Source organism: Peromyscus maniculatus, chromosome 8 (assembly GCF_049852395.1).
Source record: "Peromyscus maniculatus bairdii isolate BWxNUB_F1_BW_parent chromosome 8, HU_Pman_BW_mat_3.1, whole genome shotgun sequence".
Classification (NCBI taxonomy): domain Eukaryota; kingdom Metazoa; phylum Chordata; class Mammalia; order Rodentia; family Cricetidae; genus Peromyscus; species Peromyscus maniculatus.
In genome coordinates this window covers 87,403,189-87,423,657 of record NC_134859.1, presented here as the reverse complement: position 1 = coordinate 87,423,657, position 20,469 = coordinate 87,403,189, and the positions used below count along the sequence as shown (strand labels likewise).

The window sequence follows — 20,469 nt, the reverse complement described above, 5'->3', positions numbered from 1 at the left end:
ACTGTAATCTGGCCTTTGGGGTTCTATTCAGTTCTTGAGCTCTGGGGGTTGTCTGAGGTCAGGGCCATTGTTTCTGCCTTTATTTGAGACAATAAGGGGACAAGGATCATCTCCATGCCTCTCCTGCAGACCTTCATCTCTGGCCATTGACCCTCAAGAGTCCAGGGCTCTTTAAACCCAGAGATTAGTTAGGCTTGGTTTAGTTAGGTTTGAGTGGGGCCAACGGGAAGATCTCCATCTGGAATCTGTCCCTCATGAGGCCACAGCAACTGCCTGGCTTGTCCCCTTTCTGCCCCTGCCCTTGGGTTAAAAGCGTTCTCCTGGGCTGGGGAGATGGCTTAGCCAATAACAAGTCCCAGAGTTTGATCCTCAGAAGCCATGTCACAAGCAGCATGGCCCAGCATGCACCTGTAATCTCAGCTCTGATTTTCGAGCCAACTGGTCTACCTGATCTTTGACCTTCCAAGTTCAATGAGAGACCCTGTCTGAAAAAAATAAGGTGTATGTAAGGGTCTGAAGAGATGGCTCAGCAGCCCAGTGTGGTAGTGCATTATTGGAATTTTCCCAGGGGCCTGCTCTGAGAAGATTCCTCCCAGAGTCCTGGGGAAGACTCTACTGCCGGAGTGGGGCAGGGGTGCGGGGAGATGGGTGTATCTGAGGGAGAAGAATCTAAGTACACCGGGCTCTTTTGTCCGTCCACTTTATTTCTCTAAGACAAGATTCTGTCTACATACCTTCAGTTCCGTTCTGATTCTCAGTTCCTCTCTGTCCCTTCTCTTCCTGTCCTCTCATAGCCCTAGTAATAACTAAGCTCTCATGCTCTCGACCTCATCCTCATCCTCCATTCCTTCATCCTCCATCTTTCCTTCCTCTTCTCCTGCTCTGACCCAATCACTACTCATCCAAAAACTCTGCCCTGTTCTCCCTTCTCCCACCCAGACAAGGAAATTCTGCATCAGCCTTCACTCCACCTGGTTATGAAAAAGCCCTTTTGTCCTGAGTCAATAGCTCTGGAATGCCACTAGGCCTGAAGGAAAGGGATGGTCTGAGCTTCGTTTGCACAAGAAACAAAGCTATGCATCTACAGTCCACGTGTCTTCTAGGCTCTGTAGGGGTGTACCTAGTTCAGATCAGCAGTAGGTCTGAGAAGCTTATACTGTTCCCCATATGGCCTAGTAGTATATGAGCACATAAATTCATAGCAGAAGACAGCTGATATATTAAAAGCTGAATAACACCAAATATTCCCTGATATTTGGCTTCCCTCTAGAAAGATTCCTCGACCTTTCTAGGTACAGCTTTATTATACACAGCTGAATCTCTATAATATATCCTGCAACTTGCAGCATTGCATGCTTTGAACCCTAGCATTCAGGAGTGAGGGGCAGGCGGCTCTCTCAAGGCCAACCTGATCTACTTAGCAAGTTCTAGGACAGCTACAAAAAAACGTACCTGTCTCAAAAAAGAGGCAGAGGAGAGATGGCTCTGGTTAAGAGCACTGGCTACAGAGCCACGGGGGCTGGGGCTGGATGGACAGATGTCTCCTCCACACCCACATCCCCTCCTGTGTGTGCTTGGGAAAAAACTTCGGCTTTTTGTATGTTTTTGTTTTTCTGAATAAAAAAGGGTTTTGTTTGTTTAATTTTTTTGAGATGGTTTCTCTGTGTATCCCTGGCTGTCCGGGCCCTCGCTCTGTAGACCAGGCTGGCCTCCAACTCAGAGGGCTGCCTGCCTCTGCCTCCCGAGTGCTGGGATCAAAGGTGAGTGCCACCACTGCCTGGCTGTAAAAGATGCTTAAAAAAAAAAAAAAAAAAAAAAGCATTGCTCCTCCAAAGGACTGAGGCTTGATTCCCAGCACCCACATGGCAGTTCACAATCGCCTCCAACTCCAGTCCCAGGAGATCCAATGCCCTCTTGGCCTCTGAGGGCACCAGGCACACATGTGGTGTGTGGTGCACAGACCTGTCTGCAGGTTAAACACTCACACATAAAATACAAAAAAATGAAGAGAGAGAGAGAGAAGTGAGGGAGCACATTCTGCTCTTCAAGGGAGAAGGACACATTCAGTTTGCAGCACACACAGGGCAGGTAAGAAGTGGTTGTCACTCTGGTCCCAGGAGATCTGACACCCTCTTCTGGCTTCAGTGGGTGCCAGGCACACATGTAGTCCAAAAGACATCCATGCAGGCAAAACATCCATCCATGCATGCACACACACATACACTAAAAGTAATAATCAGGTAGGGAGAGACTGCCAAACACACCAGATGTCAATCTCTGGTCTCCACATACATGTGAACTTGCACATATATACATATATAATATACATCATACAATACATAAATACCCTCTCTCCACAGGGCCCGCTGAAAGACCACCTCTTGAGGCCTTCAGTTTGACCTTTTATTGACACAAAAGGAGAAAGGATTGGATCAGTTTCGTCTTTAGAGTCCAGAACTCTGCCTCCCTCCTTCCCATCAAATTAGCACCAAGTGCAGGTTTTCACAGCCCTGAAGCCTGAGCAGACTTCCTCTCACACCTTTCCCTTCAGAGAAAGCTTTAAGATGAAAGACCTCACCCCAGTGGTCAGGGAGGAGGCCGGAGTGAGAAGAGTGGCTGGCAGGACTGGGTTCTGGGAGCCACCTCTTCCTGAGGAGCAGGGCAGAGCTGAGGCAGGAGAATGCAGGGTCTCCTCACTCATGCCCCTGGGGAGCTGCCATGACAGAGGGAATGGGGACAGACACGGACAGGGAGATGGGGCAGGACAACACAAATAAAGGGCACATTTGGGAAAGTGAAGGAGCAAGGAGCTGACCCTTGCTGACTCTAGTGACGTGGACGGGAGGCATGGGTGTGTGGGGTCAGCAACAGCTCTAACCAGACGCCGATGCCCCCTCCCTGAACTGCATTTATCATGCCAAGAACCTTAAGGAAGAGGCATAGGGTTGGAAGAGAAAAAGGTCAAGAGGTCTGTGCTGTGGACTGGAAGCCGCGGCCAGTGGGAAGGTCACAGCTGTCTCCGGTGACATTCAGTGACTCCCAGAGTTATCCCCACTGAGGGAGGGCAGCTGTCGACAGGCCAGGTCCACGGCCACCGTCCCCCAGCGCAGTGCCTTTGCGTCTGAGGTCGGACCTGAGACTCTGGCCCTCAGAGCTCCTCGTGGATCCGCTCCTGGTCCTCATCCGACTTCAGCTTGAGTTCCTCGGCTGTGATCTGGCCATCCTGGTTTCGGTCCTGGTTCTGAAACATGTCTCTTATGGTTTTGTCGGGGTCTTGCCCAGGCATGAGGCGTCCTTTGCCTTCATTCACTTGAGCCTTGATGAAGGAGGAGAACTGGGGGAGAGGGGGAGAGCAGAGGACAAGGCTGTGAGGAACGAGGTCAACATCTGTGGGTTGCCTTGGGAAGGGACCCCAACATTGTTTCCCCAGGCCTGGTTCCCAGGGAATTCAGGCCCGAGATGGTCGGTAAGTAGAGCTTAGGGGCCAGATGGGGTAAGTGACAGCCGGGTGGGGAGGGCAGACGTGGGCAGGAGAGGCAAGCACGAAGCTCAGCAGGAGGGGAGCAGGCTGGGTGGCCAGAGCGCAAGTGAGCATGCTGGCTTCCGGGTTGGGGTTCTGACTACGTTCCTAGCCCACCTCTTCTGGGGGCACCTCTCCATCTTTATTGAGATCCATGTCTTCAAACAGGCTGGCGGGAGGGTCCTGGTGCCACACAAACAGGTAGCCTGCGGGCAGGCCATCCTCTCGGGATACCAGCTCCACCTCAAACATCAGGACAGCGCTACCAGGGACACCCCGGGCTAGAGAGAGGGAGGGAGAAGAGGAGAATAGGGTTCCAGTGAGGCCTGAAGCCTTAACACAGGCCTTAGTTTTCTCCCTTGGAAGGGACATGGGATGGTTAGGAACTACCCTAAAAGTTTCCCTGATCCCACCCCACCCCAGCCACCAAGGCCTGAGAGGTGTAGGGTAAACTGGGAATAGACATGAGATCCGGGCCGCTGTCCCTCACCTCCACTCTCCCCATGGGCCAGGTGCGGGGGCACAATGAGCTGCCTCCTCTCTCCCACGCACATGCCCTGCAGGCCCCTGTCCAGACCTTCAATCACTCTGTTGGCGCCAAGGGTGGCCTCTTGCGGGGCCTCATAGTCATGGCTGTGGGGAGAGTGGATTCCCAGGTCAGCAACAGGGGTGTCTGAGGGCTCATCGCGTTCAGTTTCTCCATCATACTAGAATGGCGGTTCTCTAGATTCACTCCCCCACCCCGTCCCCATATTTTATATCCACGGCTCTCTGAGGCTCAGTCAGATGGAGACTTGTGGAGGAATCAAGAGACGGTGAGACCCAGAGAAGGAGAAAGAGCCTGCAAGCTATTAGAAGCCCACCCATACCTGAGCCCACCACCTGCCCAGCCCTGGCCCTGCCCAAGAACCCACGAAGAGAAGAGCCTGGTGCCATCCAGCAGAGAACAGTTGTAATGGTAGCGAATGAAGTCCCCAGTCTTGGATGTCTCATTGCAGTTCTCAGGCGGCCGGAAGAGCGTCTTGATTTCCACAGGGTCCGCAGGGTTGTGGAAGTCAATGACGTGCACGTCAAAGATGAGCACGGCTGAGCCAGGGATCTTGTCTCCTGAGGCCAGATGGGGCATGGTCAGCTCAGGGCTCTGGGGGAGGCCTGCTCACTAGCTCCACGGGGCCCAGGCTGGACACCCCTTCCCAATGTCAGGGAGTCCTAGGAGGTCAGATGACGTGTTCTGGAATGAGTGCTTCCTACATCTTGCTGTTGGAGTGAGTGATGGGATAGAGAGGCAAGGAAACCCTTTTCCACCCAATACCTTGCAAGCAAGTTCCCAGTATCATCCTGCAATGAGTGGTACCCAGTATCATCCTGCAATGAGTGGTACCCAGTGCATCAGTGAGGAGCCTGAGGCTCCCAGAATCTCTAGTATAGGCTCGTTGCTCAGTGGTGCTGTTTACTCTTTTGTTTGTTTGTTTGAGACAGGGTTTCTCTGTGTAGTTTTGGTGCCTGTCCTGGATCTTGCTCTGTAGCCCAGGCTGGCCTCGAACTCACAGAGATCCACCTGCCTCTGCCTCCCGAGTGCTGGTATTAAAGGCGTGCGCCACCGCCACCCTGCTTGGTGCTGTTTATTCTTAACCATCCTCTGTCCCCAAACTTGGGGGTTGGCTGCCTTTCTCCCCTACAGGAGGGGGAGTGAGGCCTGCCTTGGAGGAACAGGATAGATTTCGCCTCACAGAGATCCAATGGGTGACCAAGTATAAGCTGTACATGCTTGGGCAATGGAAGGGAGAGCAATCTTAGGGGCACACTTCAGAGGAGCTGAGGGGTGGTCTGGGAAGCCAAATCCTACCTGTCCCATTCTCCCCGTAGGCAAGGTGAGGGGGCACAGTAATCCTCCTTCGCTCCCCTATGCATGCGCCTTGCAGCCCCTGGTCCATCCCAGGGATGATGTAACCCTGCCCAACATAGGTATTGTAGGTGTGGTTGCGGGAGTAGCTGCAACAGAGGGGAAGGGGTGGGGAGGGAGTCAAAGGGGCCCCACCCCTTCCGAGTGCCCCTAAGCCCCCACCCTCCCAGCTCAGGACACCCTCTGACCTGGAATCAAAGAGGGTACCGTCCATTAAAGAACCATTGTAGTGGTAACGCATGAAGTCCCCCGCCACCGCTCGCCGGACACAGTCCTGGGGCAGCTCCAGCGTCTCCAGCTGGACTGTGTCCTTCGGATTGTGGACATCAATCAGCAGGACATAGAAGACCAGGGAGGCCTGCGGGGGTATCACAGTCCCTGGGGAGGGCACAGGGCTTGAACCATACAAGTGGAGAGCGAGCCCAGGCTCCACAAGGGGCCTCATGCAAAAAGCCTTATACTCTGCCCTCCTATGTCTTCCTCCTTGGCTGTCCGCGGAGTCATCACCAACCCACACCGGAGCCATCACCAACCTACACTGAGCCATTGTGTGAATCAGAACAAGCAATTCTGTCTCGGGGAGCGGGGGAGATTTTTATCTCCACTTGCCTCCTTGGCTGGGTGCCCTTGGACAGTATACAATCTGAACAACTATACAGAGTCCTAGTTTTCCCTCTCCTGGAGAATTCCCCCGTGCCCTTGCCTTACCATAGCCTTTCTCCCCGTAAGCCAGGAAGGGAGGAATGATGATCTTCCTTTTCTCTCCAGGACACATGCCCAACAGCCCTTGGTCCATGCCTTTAATCAGCCAACCGGAGCCGATATAAGTGTCGTACGTGCCTCCCCTACTGTAGCTGCGGAGAATGAGGCAGAGACCCTGTGGTTGGAGCTGAGAGAGGCAGAGCAGAGCAGGGATCCCTTCTCTCGGTCTCAGGCCCCAGTGTTTAGGACTCCCCCCCTCCCCCCACCCCCTGCCCGCCTCTACCTGTTGTCAAAGGCGGTGCCATCCAGCAGAGTGCCATTGTAGTGATAGCGCACAAAGTCGCTGTTCTGCACCATGCGGGGGCAGTGAGGAGGGCGCAGGAGGATGCTCATCTGCACCGTGTCCGCCTTGTTCCACACATCCAGCAGGACCACGTCGAAATAGAGGGTGGCATCGGGGGGAATGAGGCCCGCTGTGGGGAAGCAGCGAAGGCCAGGTTTACCGAAGTCCCCAGCCCAGATGGAGGTGTGCGAGGCCCACTACTCAGTTTTACAGCGCCTACACCCGCCTGCTGTACCTCCGGCTCCAGCCACCCTCCTTCCTAGCCAAGCTGTGACTCCACACAGGGCTCTATGTCCAACCCCTCTCATTTCAGGGTCACATCCCCTAGCGATCAGATTGTGTGCAGTGTGACCTTGGCCAAGCACCTTTGAGCTCTTGCATTCTGTCTATTCCTGCCTCCTGCCCCCTGTGCCCACACCCTGGCCTCCTTACCCACACCGATGCTGCCGTAGCCCAGGTGGGGAGGCACAATGAGGCGACGGCGCTCGTTGACACACATGCCCAGGAGACCTCTGTCCATGCCAGTGATGAGGCGGCCTACGCCCACAACGATGGCCACCAGGGTGCTGCGGTTATAGCTGGGGGAATAAAGGGACAGATGAGCGTGCCTACAGCCACACAATACCCTCTGCCCACAGTCTCGCGTCACAGGACACGGTGCAGGCACACACACTTCACTTCCTCTCCCGGGCTAGCCCTTCTGCCCCTTGGGATAACAGGTTGGATGGGTGTGGTGGTGCACCCCTTTAGGCCCAGTACCCTGGAAGCAGAGGCAGGTGGATCTCTGTGAGTTCAAGGCCAACCTGGTCTAGATAAGGAGTTCCTGGACAGCCTGAATTAAGTAGAGAAACCTTGTCTAATAATAATAATGGAGGCCAGAAGCTTTTACTCCTCCTGAGAGGAGGATGGGTGGAGCAGATAAGCCTGTCTGCTAGGTATTGCTACTTCGGATAGCATAGCTCAGAGGACAATTGAGTATTTATTGAGCACTTACAATACGCCAGATTAAGTGCTTGGCACTTTACATTCGTTATTTCACTGAATTTTCTCCCCACAAGGACATTATTGCTTTCAGTTTTTCTTTTTCTTTGTTCTGATACTGGGAACAAAATCCAGGGCCTCACATATGCTAGGCAAGCACCCTGCTGCTGAGCTCCATCCCAACCGTTCTCACTGTTTGTTGGTTTTAAACAGGGTTTCTGTGTGTAGCCCTGACTGTCCTGGAACTCCCTTTGTAGACCAGGCTGGCCTTGAACTCAGAGATCTGCCTGCCTCTGCCTCTGCCTCCCGAGTGCTGGGATTAAAGGCCTGCGCCACCACACCCGGCTTGTTCTGTTTTTGAAGAGAGAAACTGAGGCCTGACAGACTCATTATCCTACCTAAGGTCACAGATCCCAGTTCCTGCTCCTAAGCTTCCATTCTCCAGTGACCAGAGGTGAGCTGGGAAGCAGCCTTCCTCGGAAGAAGGCCCATTCTAAAATTACCCTGACTTGTATTTGTTTTCACAAGTAAAAAGAGAGTTCTTTCCTTTAAAGGAGGAGGAGAGAGATGTGTATATGCATGTATAACTGTGAGTGTGTGCACACCGATGTGTGCACCTGTGCATGCCTGCAGAGGCCCCCAGCAGGCACTGGGTGCCCTCGTCTATCACTCTAAAGTTAGCCTTTTGAGGTTCTCTTCCTGACCCTAGGTATGCACAGGATGCCCAGTTTCTCATATGGATGCTAATCCTTGTAGTGACCGAACAGCAAGTGCCCTTAGCCATTGAGCCATCTCTCCAGTAGTCACCCCTGCTCTTTGAGACAGGTGTCATTTGTAGCCCTGGCTGGTCTGGAGCTCTCTATGTAGTCAAGGATGGCATTGAACTTATGTTCTTCCTACCTTTGCCTCCTGAATGCTGGGATTACAGGTATATACCACCATACCCAGTTTATATGGTTCTGGAGATCAAACCCAGGACTTCATGCATGCTGGGCAAGCACTCTAATAACTGAACTATACTCCCAGCCCCAAGAATGGGCTATTTTTTTTAAGGTTTGCTTATTTGTTTGTTTGTTTGTTTATTATGTATACAGTGTTCTGCCTACATGCCAGAAGAGGGCACCAGATCTTGTTATAGATGGTTGTGAGCCACCATGTGGTTGCTGGGAATTGAACTCAGGACCTCTGGAAAAGCAGTCAGTGCTCTTAACCTCTGAGCCATCTCTCCAGCCCCCGATGTTAATTTTTTAAAGATTTATTTTATGTATTTAAGTGTTTTGTCTGTGTGTCTATGCACCATGTGCATGCCATGTCTGGTGTCTACGGAGGTCAGAGATCCCACTGGAGTTACAGATGGTTAGGAGCCACCATGAGAGTTCTGGGAACCAAACTCAGGTCCTCTGCAAGAACAAGTGTTTTTAATCGCTGAGCCATCTCTCCAGCCCCAGGATATTCTATTTTGGTTGAACGGAGCCAAGGGGTGAAAATGTTTGCAAATTTCAACATTTAAAAGCTGGGCCCAGCCAAGAGGTGGTGGTGCACACCTTTAATCCCAGCATTAGAGAGGCAGAAGCAGGCAGGACCTCTTGAGTTCGAGACCAGCCTGGTCTACAGAGTGAGTTCCAGGACAGCCAGGGCTATACAGAGAAACCCTGTCTTGAAAGACAAAAACAACAACAACAAAACAAAACAAAAAAAACCCCAAACAAACGAACAAACACCCCCCCCAAAAAAAAAAAAAACCTGGGTCCAAGACAGGCTTAAGAAGTACCCACCATGGGCTAGAGGGATGGCTCAGTGGTTAAGAGCACTGGCTGCTCTTCCAGAGGACCTGAGTTCAATTCTCAGCAACCATATGGTGGCTCACAACCATCTATAACCTAGATCTGTTGCCCTCTTCTGGCATGTAGGTATACTACATGCAGGAGAACACTGTATACATAATAAATAAATTTTTTTTCAAAAACAATCCCCACCAAGCTGGGCCTTTAATCCCAGCACTCGGAAGGCAGAGGTGGGAGGATCTCTGTGAGTTTGAGGCCAGCCTGGTCTAGAAAGCTAGTTCTAGGACAACCAAGGTTACATAGAGAAACTCAACAAAACAAAACAAAAAGCAGTCCCTACCTGGGAAGATACCCTCAGCCCATCACTATTGCCAGAGAGCTGAGCATGGTGGTACATACTTTTAATTCTAATACTTGGGAGACAGAAGCATGCAGATCTGTAATTTGAGGCCAACCTGCTCTACTTAGTAATCTCAGGCCAGCCAGGGCTACATCGTGAGATTTTGTCTCAAAATAAGGAGTCTGGAGGATGTCTCACGGTTTAGAGTACTTGTTGCCCTTGCCAAGTATATGGGTTCAAGTCCTAGTACCTACGTGGTGGTTCACAGCCATCCACCCCTCTCTGACTTCCTCTGACACCAGGCATGCACCCAGTGCACATACATACATTTGGGCAAAAGACTGATACTCATAAAATAAATACATATTTTTTGTTTTGTTTTCTGTTTCTGAGATAGGTTTTCTCTGTGTAGCTGTGGCTGTCTCTGTAGACCAGGCTGGCCTCAAATTCAGAGATGTGCCTGCCTCTGCCTCCTGAGTGCCGCGATTAAAGGCATGTGCCACGCAGGGCAGTGGTAACTTTTTTATTTTATTTATTTATTTTTTTTTTTAAGGATACCAGGCTGTGCTTGTAGCTCTATTCCTCGCTTTGCCCACAGTGCAGATTTTCTGTCTGGTCTATTTCCTTTACAGTGCTGTATATAAAGGCCAGGGCAGTGCACGAAATGTCTGTGAGTTAAACACCATTGGTCAGGGCTGGAGAGAACTCAAAGGTTAAGAGCACTGGTGGCCCTTCTAGAGGTCCTGAGTTCAATTCCCAGCATCCACATGGTGGCTCACAACCATCTGTAGTGAGATCTGGTGCCCACTTCTGGCATGCAGGCATATGTGCAGACAGGACACTGTATACACATCTTTTAAATACATACATCTTTTAAAAAAAAATTACATCAATAAACACCATGAGGGTTCTCCCCAGAGTCCAGGCCAATAAGTCCCGAACCCACTGGATGTCTGCAGGCACCGTGGAAGCCACTGTCATCCACCTTCCTCATTTGTACCCTTAGGAAGTAGGTGCTGGTCCCTTCCCATGTTTCAGACAGAGAAAGTGAAGACTCAAGAGGCAAAACTCCTCCTCTTCTGTCACTGCCTGGATTTGAACCCAGGGTCTTACACTATGGAGATAGTATTCTCATCCAATATACAATCTCCCTCGAGTCATGACCACTAATTGCTTATGGGCTGAGTTGTATATTTCAGAGAAGCGGCTGAAGGGTGCCTCTTCTTTGTGGTGTAGAGTTTCAAGTGTGATAGGGCTTGAAGTTTACCTTACAGCCTGGAAAGAAGCTGCCACACTGCCCTGCTCTTCCCCAACAACCAAAGGGGATCTGCCTGGCTGACCAAAGGCTTGGGTCAGAATGGAAGCCTGTCCATCAAGCCAAGACGGGCCATGCAGCCCAGTGTGGGCTGCTAAAGCAAAGATGGAGGAACGGAGTTCCCAGAGGCTTGGAGAAAGTGGCAGGGAGGTCCCTGGGGTGGCATGTCAGACCTTGTGACACGTGGACAGTTGGTCACAGCACCAGCTATGGCCTACCCCAAAATTATAACACCCACTCTGCTTGTGGCCCTCCCTGGCTGCTCTAGGGCCCTATACCCTAAAGAAAATGTTGCTTCTTCTAGTCTCCAAACATAAAGGCATAGAAAAATGGAGGTCGAAGTAGACAGGGAGCCAGGGTGTGTGGAAAGGCAGGTGGCCCCATCCATCCACTCAGCCCAGGGTTCACGTATAGTATGCAGAGTCTCTTTTCCCTTAAGACCGTGTACCAGGGTACTGCTCATGTCTTTAAACAAGGAAATGGTAAATAAACACGGCACTTCACCACCGAAGCATTAAGTATTCTGGAGGATTGGGAGGGTGTGTGTGTGTGTGTGTGTGTGTGTGTGTGTGTGTGTGTGTGTGTTTGGGGGGTGGTCTTTCAGGAGTTGAAGATTTGGTATTGAAAATAGGGAACATCCTTTGAGGAGCCCTTCCCAGGGTGCTGTTTGGGGTTAGGAGTTATAGATGGAATACAGGAATGAAAAGCTTGAAAGGGGCTACATTCCCTGGAAGCTCGGGAACGTGGTGGTGAGTCTGGGGGTGCCCAACGTCTTACCTGGAGTCAAACTTCTTCCCATCTTCGAAAGTGCCATTGTAGTGGTAACGCACAAAATCTCCCATCTGCACTTCCCGGGGACAGGCCCGGGGGATATGATACCTCTCGATGACCACATCTTCCAAGGGGGCTCCGGCTGGGCTGGCACGGCCCACCCCCCTCTCCAAGGTCTGTAAAAGCAGCAGCCACTGCAGCATGGGGATCCGGCGGAGGGTGTGGCTGGGGGACCCCGCTAAGAACATGGTGCCCAGATGGAAGACGCTGGCAATGAGGGCGGACGCCAGCCGCCAGCCTCCTTCCCCCTCCTCAGAGCTGACTCCCCCCCTTCCTGTCCTCTCTCCCCACCCCGCCCTGGCGGGTCCACGTGGAATGGGGGCTGGGGAGACTGAGCTGGCCGGGTGGGGTGAAGTTTGTGGTGGACTAGGAGGAGGGGGCCAGGTTGGGAGTCTCTGGAGGCCCAGGAATTTGCCACAAAGACCTCTGAGTCTCCCTCCCCCAAAACTTCGGGCCTGGCCCAGAGGGAGGTTCGGGAAAGATGAGAAGTCAGAATGGACTTCCAAAGAAAAAGTTTTTTTTTTCCCCCTGAGCCTCTGGGTCCTAAAGCTGGTTGGAGGCATCTCTAGCTTTTCCTGGCTCCCCAAGTCTAGGCCCCTTCTGGCACCAGGTGAGGCCTTAATCTGGACATTTCAGTCCTTCCCCTGCCCCAACTTTCTTCCCAAGAGGGGAGGGGAGGGGAGGCTGGAGGAGGGAGAGTGCAGTCTCAGTGAAAGGCAGCTTTGTCCTGCAAAAGCCAGGCTGCTAGACAGACAGCGGGGTCGAGCTCAGTCCGGAGGCTGGAGGTGTCAGTGCCAGGTGTGCGGGGTAACCCGAGTTGTGTTGCCCCTAGACGCCGGCGCGGGTGTTTGCGGGGCCACCTAGAGGGTGCAAAGGGGGTACTCAAGAAAAGACCAGATTCTGAGGCTTCTTCACCAGGAGCGTAGGCAAAGTGAAGAGAGGTGGAACTTAAGGTGGGGGACACTGCCGGTGGGGAGGGGCTTTCTGGCCGGAAAATATAGCCCCACCCACCCGGGTCCGGGGGAGAGGGCAGGGGCGGGGTAAGCCTTGCAAGGGTGGAAAGGCCACCCCACGTAGCGGACTAGAGCTACAACTGACCCTCGGAAAGAGACGGGTGTCCCAACGTCCCTGCTCTAGCCCGAGGCCCGGCGCTAAGACCCAGCAGGAGCTCCGGGAGGGGTGGGGGTTGGGGGGCCGGAGCCATCGGTCCTCCCGCTGCTCCGGGAGCCTCGGGGCGCGGCGTGGGCATGGCTCGCCCGGCTTGGGGGTTGCTGTGGCTGCTGCTGGGCAGCGCCGGCGCGCAGTACGAGAAGTACAGCTTCCGAGGCTTCCCGCCGGAGGACCTGATGCCCCTGGCCACGGCCTACGGCCACGCTCTGGAGCAGTACGAGGGCGAGAGCTGGCGCGAGAGCGCGCGCTACCTGGAGGCGGCGCTGCGGCTGCACCGGCTGCTGCGCGACAGCGAGGCCTTCTGCCACGCCAACTGCAGCGGCCCCGATGCCGCCGCCGCCTCGCAGTCCCGGCCCGCGCCCGGCCCGGACGATGATCGCGACGGCGGCGAGGACTGGGCGCGCGAGCTGCGGCTCTTCGGCCACGTCCTGGAGCGCGCCGCCTGCCTGCGGCGCTGCAAGCGGACGCTGCCCGCCTTCCAGGTCCCCTACCCGCCGCGGCAGCTGCTGCGCGACTTCCAGAGCCGCCTGCCCTACCAGTACCTGCACTACGCGCACTTCAAGGTGGGCGCGGCCCCGACCGCCGTCGAGGGTCCCTAGAACGTGAGGCCCCGCGGCGCGTCCGGCGCCCCACTGATCCACTCCCCACGCCCCCCCCCCACCAGGCGAACCGACTGGAGAAGGCGGTGGCTGCGGCCTACACCTTCCTCCAGAGGAACCCCAAGCACGAGCTGACCGCCAAGTATCTCAGCTACTACAGGGGGATGCTGGATATCGGAGATGAGTCCCTTACGGACCTAGAGGCCCAGCCCTACGAGGTGTGCAGAGAGTGGGAGGGTGGACTGGCCTTGGCGCGCCTTCCTACACACACACACACCCTCCACGCACACTTCACTAGCCGTCGGGGTTCCCTTGACGCCCCCTTGCCGTGCTCCTCTCCAGGCTGTGTTCCTCCGGGCTGTGAAACTCTACAACAGTGGGGACTTCCGCAGCAGCGCAGAAGACATGGAGCGGGCCCTGGCTGAGTACATGCTGGTCTTCGCTCGGTGTCTAGCCGGCTGTGAGGGGGCCCATGAGCAGGTAGACTTCAAGGACTTCTACCCAGCCATAGCAGGTATCTCCCATTCAGACCACCGTGCGTATCCCTCCCCCATAGGGCCCCTGCTTCCAGGCCTCCCGAGGCCTCGGAACACGCGGCTATGACCAGCCACAGCATTCGGCAGACACAGCAAAGTGCTCTGACGCTGTATCTTCTCTGTCTCCAGTCAAATGAGAGGAATGCTGGTATCCATAGCCGATCATGGGACAGTTAGGGCTATATGGAGAAATCTCGTCTCAAAAAAAGCGGGGAGGGATGGTGTTCCACGACTTGAATCCCCCCAGCACTTGGGAGGCAGAGGCAGGTGGATCTCTATGAGTTCAAGGACAGTCTGGTCTTTGGGCCACCAACCTGTTCCCAAATCATGACACGTTAGTCTATAACTAGACTTACTAGTTATGAATGCTTGGCCTTATCTTACGCTTGTCCCACTAGCTCTTATAGCTTAAATTAACCTGTTTCTTTTCGTCTGGGCTTTGCCTCGGGGCTTTTTAACCTTTCTTGCATTCTGTCCTACTCGGAGTCTGGCTGGCCCCAGATGTCTCCCTCTCTCTCCTCTCTTGTTTTCTTCTCCTACTCATTCTCTCTGCTCACCAGCACCACCTGTCCCTCCACTGCCTAGCTACTGGCCGTTCAGCTTTTTATTAGACCAATCAGGTGCCTTAGGCAGGCAAAGTGGAACAGTAGCACACCTTTACATAATTAAGTAAATGCAGCATAAACAAGTGTAACACAGCCCGGTGGTGGTGGTGGTGGTGGTGGCGGTGGTGGTGGTGGTGGCGGTGGTGGTGGTGGTGGCGGTGGTGGCGGTGGTGGCACACGCCTTTAATCCCAGCACTCAGGAGGCAAAGCCAGGCAGATCTCTGTGAGTTCGAGGCCAGCCTTGTCTACAGATCAAGCTCCAGGACAGGAACTAAAACTACACAGAGAAACCCCGTCTCAAAAAACCCCCATATCTTTACAAAGTTAAAGTAATATTCCATAACACTGGTCTACATAGTGAGTTCCAGAACAGCTAGAGTTACATAGTGAGACCCTGTCTCAAAAAACGAAAACAACCAAACCGAACAACACAATGAAAAAAGATTTGGAATTGATACTAGACAGGTGTGTGCAGAAAGCAGTTGTGGACGAAATGAAATCACAACTAGTCTTTGGATCCCTAACCACAAGGCCCCTCAAAGAGGGTAAAGGTGGGGCTGGAGAGATGGCTCAGTGGTTAAGAGCACTGGCTGCTCCTCCAGAGGACCTGGGCTCAATTCCCAGCACCCACATGGCAGCTCACAACCGTCTAACTCCAGGATCTAACACCCTCACACAGACATACATGCAGGCAAAACACCAATGCACTCAAAATAGAAATAGATTATTAAAAGATAACAAAATAATACTTTTAAATAGAGGGCAAAGGTGAAGCAGAAAGGGCTATCTTAGGTCCTGTATGGTCTCAGTCCTATCCCACCTAAAACTAATCTGCTGTTCTCAGCTGCTCTTCTCCCAGAATGCCCTCTGGTGTCAGATTGGGGTTGAGCAACAGGCGTCACGGGCAGCAAGTACTTCTCAGCCCACTTCAAGTACTATGTGCCAAGCATTTCATACACGCTAACCTATGAAATCCTGACGAGGACGAACCTCTTGCACAGGGGAACAGCCTCCACAGGCAGATCGTGGTCTTTACGGGGGATCGGGGTTAGCACACAGTGGATCCTAACGGCTGCATCCTTCCTAGATCGGGGTTAGCACACAGTGGATCCTAACGTTTGCATCCTTCCTAGATCTCTTTGCAGAGTCCCTCCAGTGCAAGGTGGACTGCGAAACCAATCTCACCCCCAACGTCGGCGGCTACTTCGTGGAGAAGTTTGTGGCCACCATGTATCACTACCTGCAGTTTGCCTACTACAAATGTGAGCTCCCTGGATGGGCTGGGTAAAGTGGGGTAAGGGGCGTGGGGAGGGGCAATACACGGGGTCTCCCAGAAATGTGGGAAGGTGTCTCTCAGACTGAAGACTCTGGAGAAGGGATGAAAGGCTAGGTAGGGCTGGTGGAGACATGGGCAGGGACCCAGGCAGGGGATGTGGGGAAGGTAAAGGCCCTCTCAGGGGTGGTCAGCGACACTGCTCAGCACTGAAGAGTGTCTGTAGCCCCCATCTCTCTCCTCTCACCAACGCCATGCCACTGGCATCCCTGAACCCATTCTCCAGATTAAACGGAGGTTTCTAAAGGGCAAGAGACCATTAGCTCCATGACTAGGGAGTCACAGAGAGGTTGTGCCGTCAGCTGGGGCTGGAGTGGGACAGTCCAGGGTTCCTACAACTCAGGGATGCCCGCTTCAGGGGCTAGAGCTGTGAGGGGGGGGGGCTGAGGTCAGGGGCCAGGAGACCTCCTGAGGGCTGTGGCGGAGAGCCCTGAGGATCTCCAATCCCCTCAGTAGCTGTCAGTCTTCAGCAGTACCAGTACAAGCAGTTTATCTAATCTCCCTGTGCCTCCCATCCTTTGTCTATAAAACCCAATGACAAGGATTGAGGTGTCAGGGAGTGACTCACACTGCCTGGCAAGAGGGCTACACCCAGGGCCTGTTGGATGGTGTTCTTTTGGGCGGGGTGAGGAGCCAGCAGGAGGAGTCTGGGGGTAGAGGCAGCGGGGCTAGGTTGGAAGGTGGGTGTGAGATGGGATGAGTGGGGATTGCCTTTAAAGGAAACCATGAGGGTTACCCCCTTACTCTATCCTGCCCGCAGTGAACGACGTGCGCCAGGCTGCCCGCAGTGCTGCTAGCTACATGCTCTTTGACCCCAAGGACAGTGTCATGCAGCAGAACCTGGTGTATTACCGCTTCCATCGGGCTCGCTGGGGGCTCGAAGAAGAGGATTTCCAGCCCCGGGAGGTGGGAACTGCCTCTAGTGAGGCACCGGCCTAACGTGCAGTTTTGTGGCTTGGTTTAGAAAATAAAACCAAAAAAACCTCTTGGCTTCCTTGGAAGTCTGGAGAGGAAGGGGAAAAGATGAATATGGGCTGTGGTTAGAGTCTAGGCTTCAGCATAGCGTCTGGGATGTGGGAGGAATGCAGATAGGTGCCCACACATGCCTGCCTTCACCTCACTGCTGTCTTTTGAGCTTTTCCCCCCAGGGGCCTGTTAGTCTGAACCAATGAGAAAACCCCTTGGGAGTTTAGGGCAAGGCTGGCAACTATGAGCCCCATGGTGCCATCCCCACTTTCCATGCCTGGGCAGACATTACTAATGGATCGAGGCACTCTTCCTCCTGGAATCCTCAGAATCCTTCTTAATCCAGTCTTCCAAGTAACTAGGATTATTCTATGAGCTGATCCGTTTCCCCCTGATCCCTGAGCCCTGTCTTTCTGCCACCTCACTCTGCCCTTCCCTCCCTCCTCCTAGGAGGCCATGCTCTACCACAACCAGACCTCTGAGCTTCGGGAGTTGCTGGACTTCACACACATGTACCTTCAGTCAGATGATGAGGTGAGTGGCTCCCCATGAGAGGCTGGACCATGACGGGGACCCTATGCCTCCTGGGCCCAGCTCAAATGGTAGCTCCTCTAGGGAGCCCTTGCTGGATGTCCTGGCTTTCTTCCGGAGTGTCACTGGCCTCCCCACCTGCCTGGCCACCTGGCCTGAGACCTGGAGTAACCTCATTGTCCTCATCCATCTCACCACGGCCAGATGGCTTCCTCCACAACTGCATCCCAGGACAGGAGACTAAATTATCTCCCAGCTCTGCTACTGCACCTGGCATTATGCTCATTCACAGGAGTTTGAGCCTGTGGATAAAGGGCCGAATGAATGAGTGAATGATGCTGGGAAGAGCCATAGTATGCACCAGTTCATGTGAGGGTTTGGCGGCCTGGGTTTCTTGGGGGGTTGCTGTGCAGCCTGTTCATTCACCCCTCAGTACATTCACTGTACCCCACCTTCAGTGAGCTCAGCAGCAGGGTCTGCATTGTGACATGTGGGCTGGCTTAGGTGCTCTTCACCCCTGCTCTGTCCTTTACCAGCCGGGTGGCCTTAGCATCGGTCTGGAAGTCACTTAGCAAACTCCCACACCTTCATCCACGAGACGAGGAGCATGCCCTTTGACTTTCATGGTGGTGCCAATTAAATGAGATCATTTAAAGCACCAGGCACGCACCTGGCACCCGGTAGATGCTCAGGGAGGATGCGCAGCAGTTTCGACGACTGCCACTTTCGGTCTGACAGACGTCAGGCTTGGGTGGCAGGAAGTGGCTGAGAGGAACAGTCTGTCTCCCAGCGGTTCTCGTGAGGGAGGCGTAGACCGACCGTGCAGCTTCAGAGGCCAGCGTGGGTACCGACCGGCCAGGGTGAGGCTTGAAGGCCTCAGCCTGGAGTGGACATGTGGCTTTGGAGGAATCCACAGGCCCATCCAGGTCAGGGTTGCAAAGGTGTTCCTGGCAGGGCCGCAGTGCCAGAAGACAAAATGCACAGACTAGCAGAGTTCTCACCGGGTGTGGAGCCAGAGGTGGGGCTGTGGTGCAAGCCTGCCATGCTGACGCTAGCACCCCGCCTTCCCCGCGATGCTGTTACTCCGGGAAGCAGTTTCAGAATGGGACCCAACAGGACAAACCCTGACATTGCCCTCATATTAGATGCTGGCACTGGGGAGGGGGTTTCGGGCCTGTCTGCTCACCTCCTGCCAGGACGACACCAGGAAACCTGCTGAAGTGGGTGGGGACTGAAAGATGGGGTAGGGGGAGTGTTGTGACCTGAAGGGGAGCCTATGTATGGATATGGGCCTGCTGTGACTCAGTTTCTCCCCCCACAACCCTGGGCTGCTCTAGATGGAGCTGGAGGAGACAGAATCGCCCCCGGATGAACCAGGGGAGGCAGAAGAACCCCCGTCTGATGCCGAGTTTGAAGGGGAGGGAGACTATGAAGAGGGCCTCTATGCCGACTGGTGGCAGGAGCCAGATGCCAAGGGCGATGAGGCTGAGGCTGGTCAGTAATGGACTATGATGAAGGGCTAGGGACGGAGTTCTCCCCGGGCTATGGTGCCAATCTGGAGTGTGGGTGGGTGCTGCCACCCTGCTCTAGGGTGTTCCAGCCTGTTGGTGATCTACCCTCCTGCTAGGTCAGTACTCAAGACACTTGTTGGAGTGGGCAGGACTAACCCCTTGCTCTCTCCTTCCTTTTCAGAACCAGAGCCTGAACTGGCATAAGAGTGGTGGCGCACGCCTTTAATCCCAGCACTCGGGAGGCAGAGGCAGGTGGATCTCTGAATTTGAGGCCAGCCTGGGCTACAGAGCGAGATCAGGGACAGCCAGGACTGTTATACAGAGAAATCCTGTCTTGAAAAACCAAAAAGAGCCCGGCAGCGGTGGTGGGCATGCCTTTAATCCCAGCACTCGGGAGGCAGAGGCTGGCAGATCTCTGTGAGTTCGAGGCCAGCCTGGTCTACAGAGTGAGTTCCAGAAAAGGCGCAAAACTACACAGAGAAACCCTGTCTCGAAAAACCAAAAAAAAAAAAAAAAGAAAAAAAGAAAAACCAAAAAGAAAAAAAGAGAGAGAGAGAGAATGGTGACCTAGTGCACCCCTCGAACTCAGGATACTGGACTAGGAGCAAGAACTATTTATTAAAACTTAAAATGGCTGGGTATGGCGGTGCACGCCATTGACACCAGCACCCAGGGGAGACCGAAGCAGTCAGATCTCAGTTCCGCGCCAGCCTGGCCTACGAATCCAGGCCAGCTGAGGCTACATAGTGAGGTCTTGTTTCCAAACAAACACAGCTGCGTGCGGTGGAGGCGCTCACCTTTAATCTCAGCACTTGAGATGCAGAGGCAGGCAGATCTCTGAGTTCGAGGCCAGCCTGGCCCACATAGTGAGTTCCAGAGGCCAGTCGAAGCTACATAGTGAGACCCTGTCTCAAAATGAAACAAGAAGAAAAACCTTAAAAGGGACACAGTTGGCCCAGACTCCACCCTACCTCTCTGTGTCCTGCAGAAGGGTGACCATGTGGCTGGTTGGCAGGTGAGCTGTTGGGGGTCCCTCCTCCCCCTTTCTGCTTCCCTAAGGTGGACATCCTCCTGAGGACGTTGTCAGCTTCTGGCTTGCGTCTCACAGGACCAAGCCGGCCAGGTGACAGCTCTGTCTGAGCTGCAGAGGGTTTGGGAAGAACTTGGAGTTCTGGTGCTCAATAAACGTTTATTGTTGAATGAATCACTGCACCTGAGGCCAGTCTCCAAGGTTGAGCTGTGTGGGTCTAGGTCCTTGTCTCCCTCCCTCCCTCCGCCCATCATCCCTTATCTGTCTAATGCCAGCCGGTGTACCCTGTGGCCTTTGGCACCCTCAACAACCCTGACATCTGATTGAGAGCAGGGGATCCCTCTTAGCTGTGTGCAACCTCAGACATGCCACCAGGGGGCGTGAAGACACAGTATTCCCTGCAGCCTTGGGAAGACCGTGGTTTCAGATTTCTCACCAGGGACGTCTGTATTTTTCTAGTTCCAGGGGC

The 20,469-nt window shown here is 53.8% G+C and overlaps 2 protein-coding genes across 3 annotated transcripts; one reads left to right on the top strand and one right to left on the bottom strand.

Moving 5' to 3' along the window:
- Positions 1 to 2,389: 2,389 nt before the first annotated feature.
- Positions 2,390 to 13,135, bottom strand: Fkbp10 (FKBP prolyl isomerase 10). 2 transcript variants are annotated; one of them, XM_076543381.1, is made up of 11 exons: positions 12,818 to 13,135; positions 11,666 to 12,579; positions 6,901 to 7,046; positions 6,409 to 6,598; positions 6,132 to 6,277; positions 5,612 to 5,801; positions 5,367 to 5,512; positions 4,435 to 4,627; positions 4,011 to 4,153; positions 3,638 to 3,801; positions 2,390 to 3,334 (listed from the first exon to the last, which is right to left on the bottom strand). In XM_076543381.1, exons 2-11 carry the CDS (start codon positions 12,280 to 12,282, stop codon positions 3,149 to 3,151), a joined length of 2,121 nt encoding a protein of 706 aa, XP_076399496.1. In that variant the 5' UTR covers positions 12,283 to 12,579; positions 12,818 to 13,135; the 3' UTR covers positions 2,390 to 3,148. The 2 variants fall into 2 exon arrangements, with proteins under 2 accessions (XP_076399496.1, XP_006992941.2); XM_006992879.4 differs by lacking the exon at positions 12,818 to 13,135 and having other exon boundaries at positions 11,666 to 12,613.
- On the top strand, positions 12,967 to 20,174 carry P3h4 (prolyl 3-hydroxylase family member 4 (inactive)). Its single transcript, XM_006992878.4, has 8 exons — positions 12,967 to 13,452; positions 13,554 to 13,706; positions 13,831 to 14,002; positions 15,763 to 15,891; positions 16,723 to 16,868; positions 17,379 to 17,462; positions 18,797 to 18,953; positions 19,152 to 20,174. The coding sequence occupies exons 1-8, from the start codon at positions 12,967 to 12,969 to the stop codon at positions 19,172 to 19,174; spliced, it is 1,350 nt and encodes a 449-aa protein (XP_006992940.1). The 3' UTR covers positions 19,175 to 20,174.
- The last annotated feature ends 295 nt before the right edge of the window (positions 20,175 to 20,469 follow it).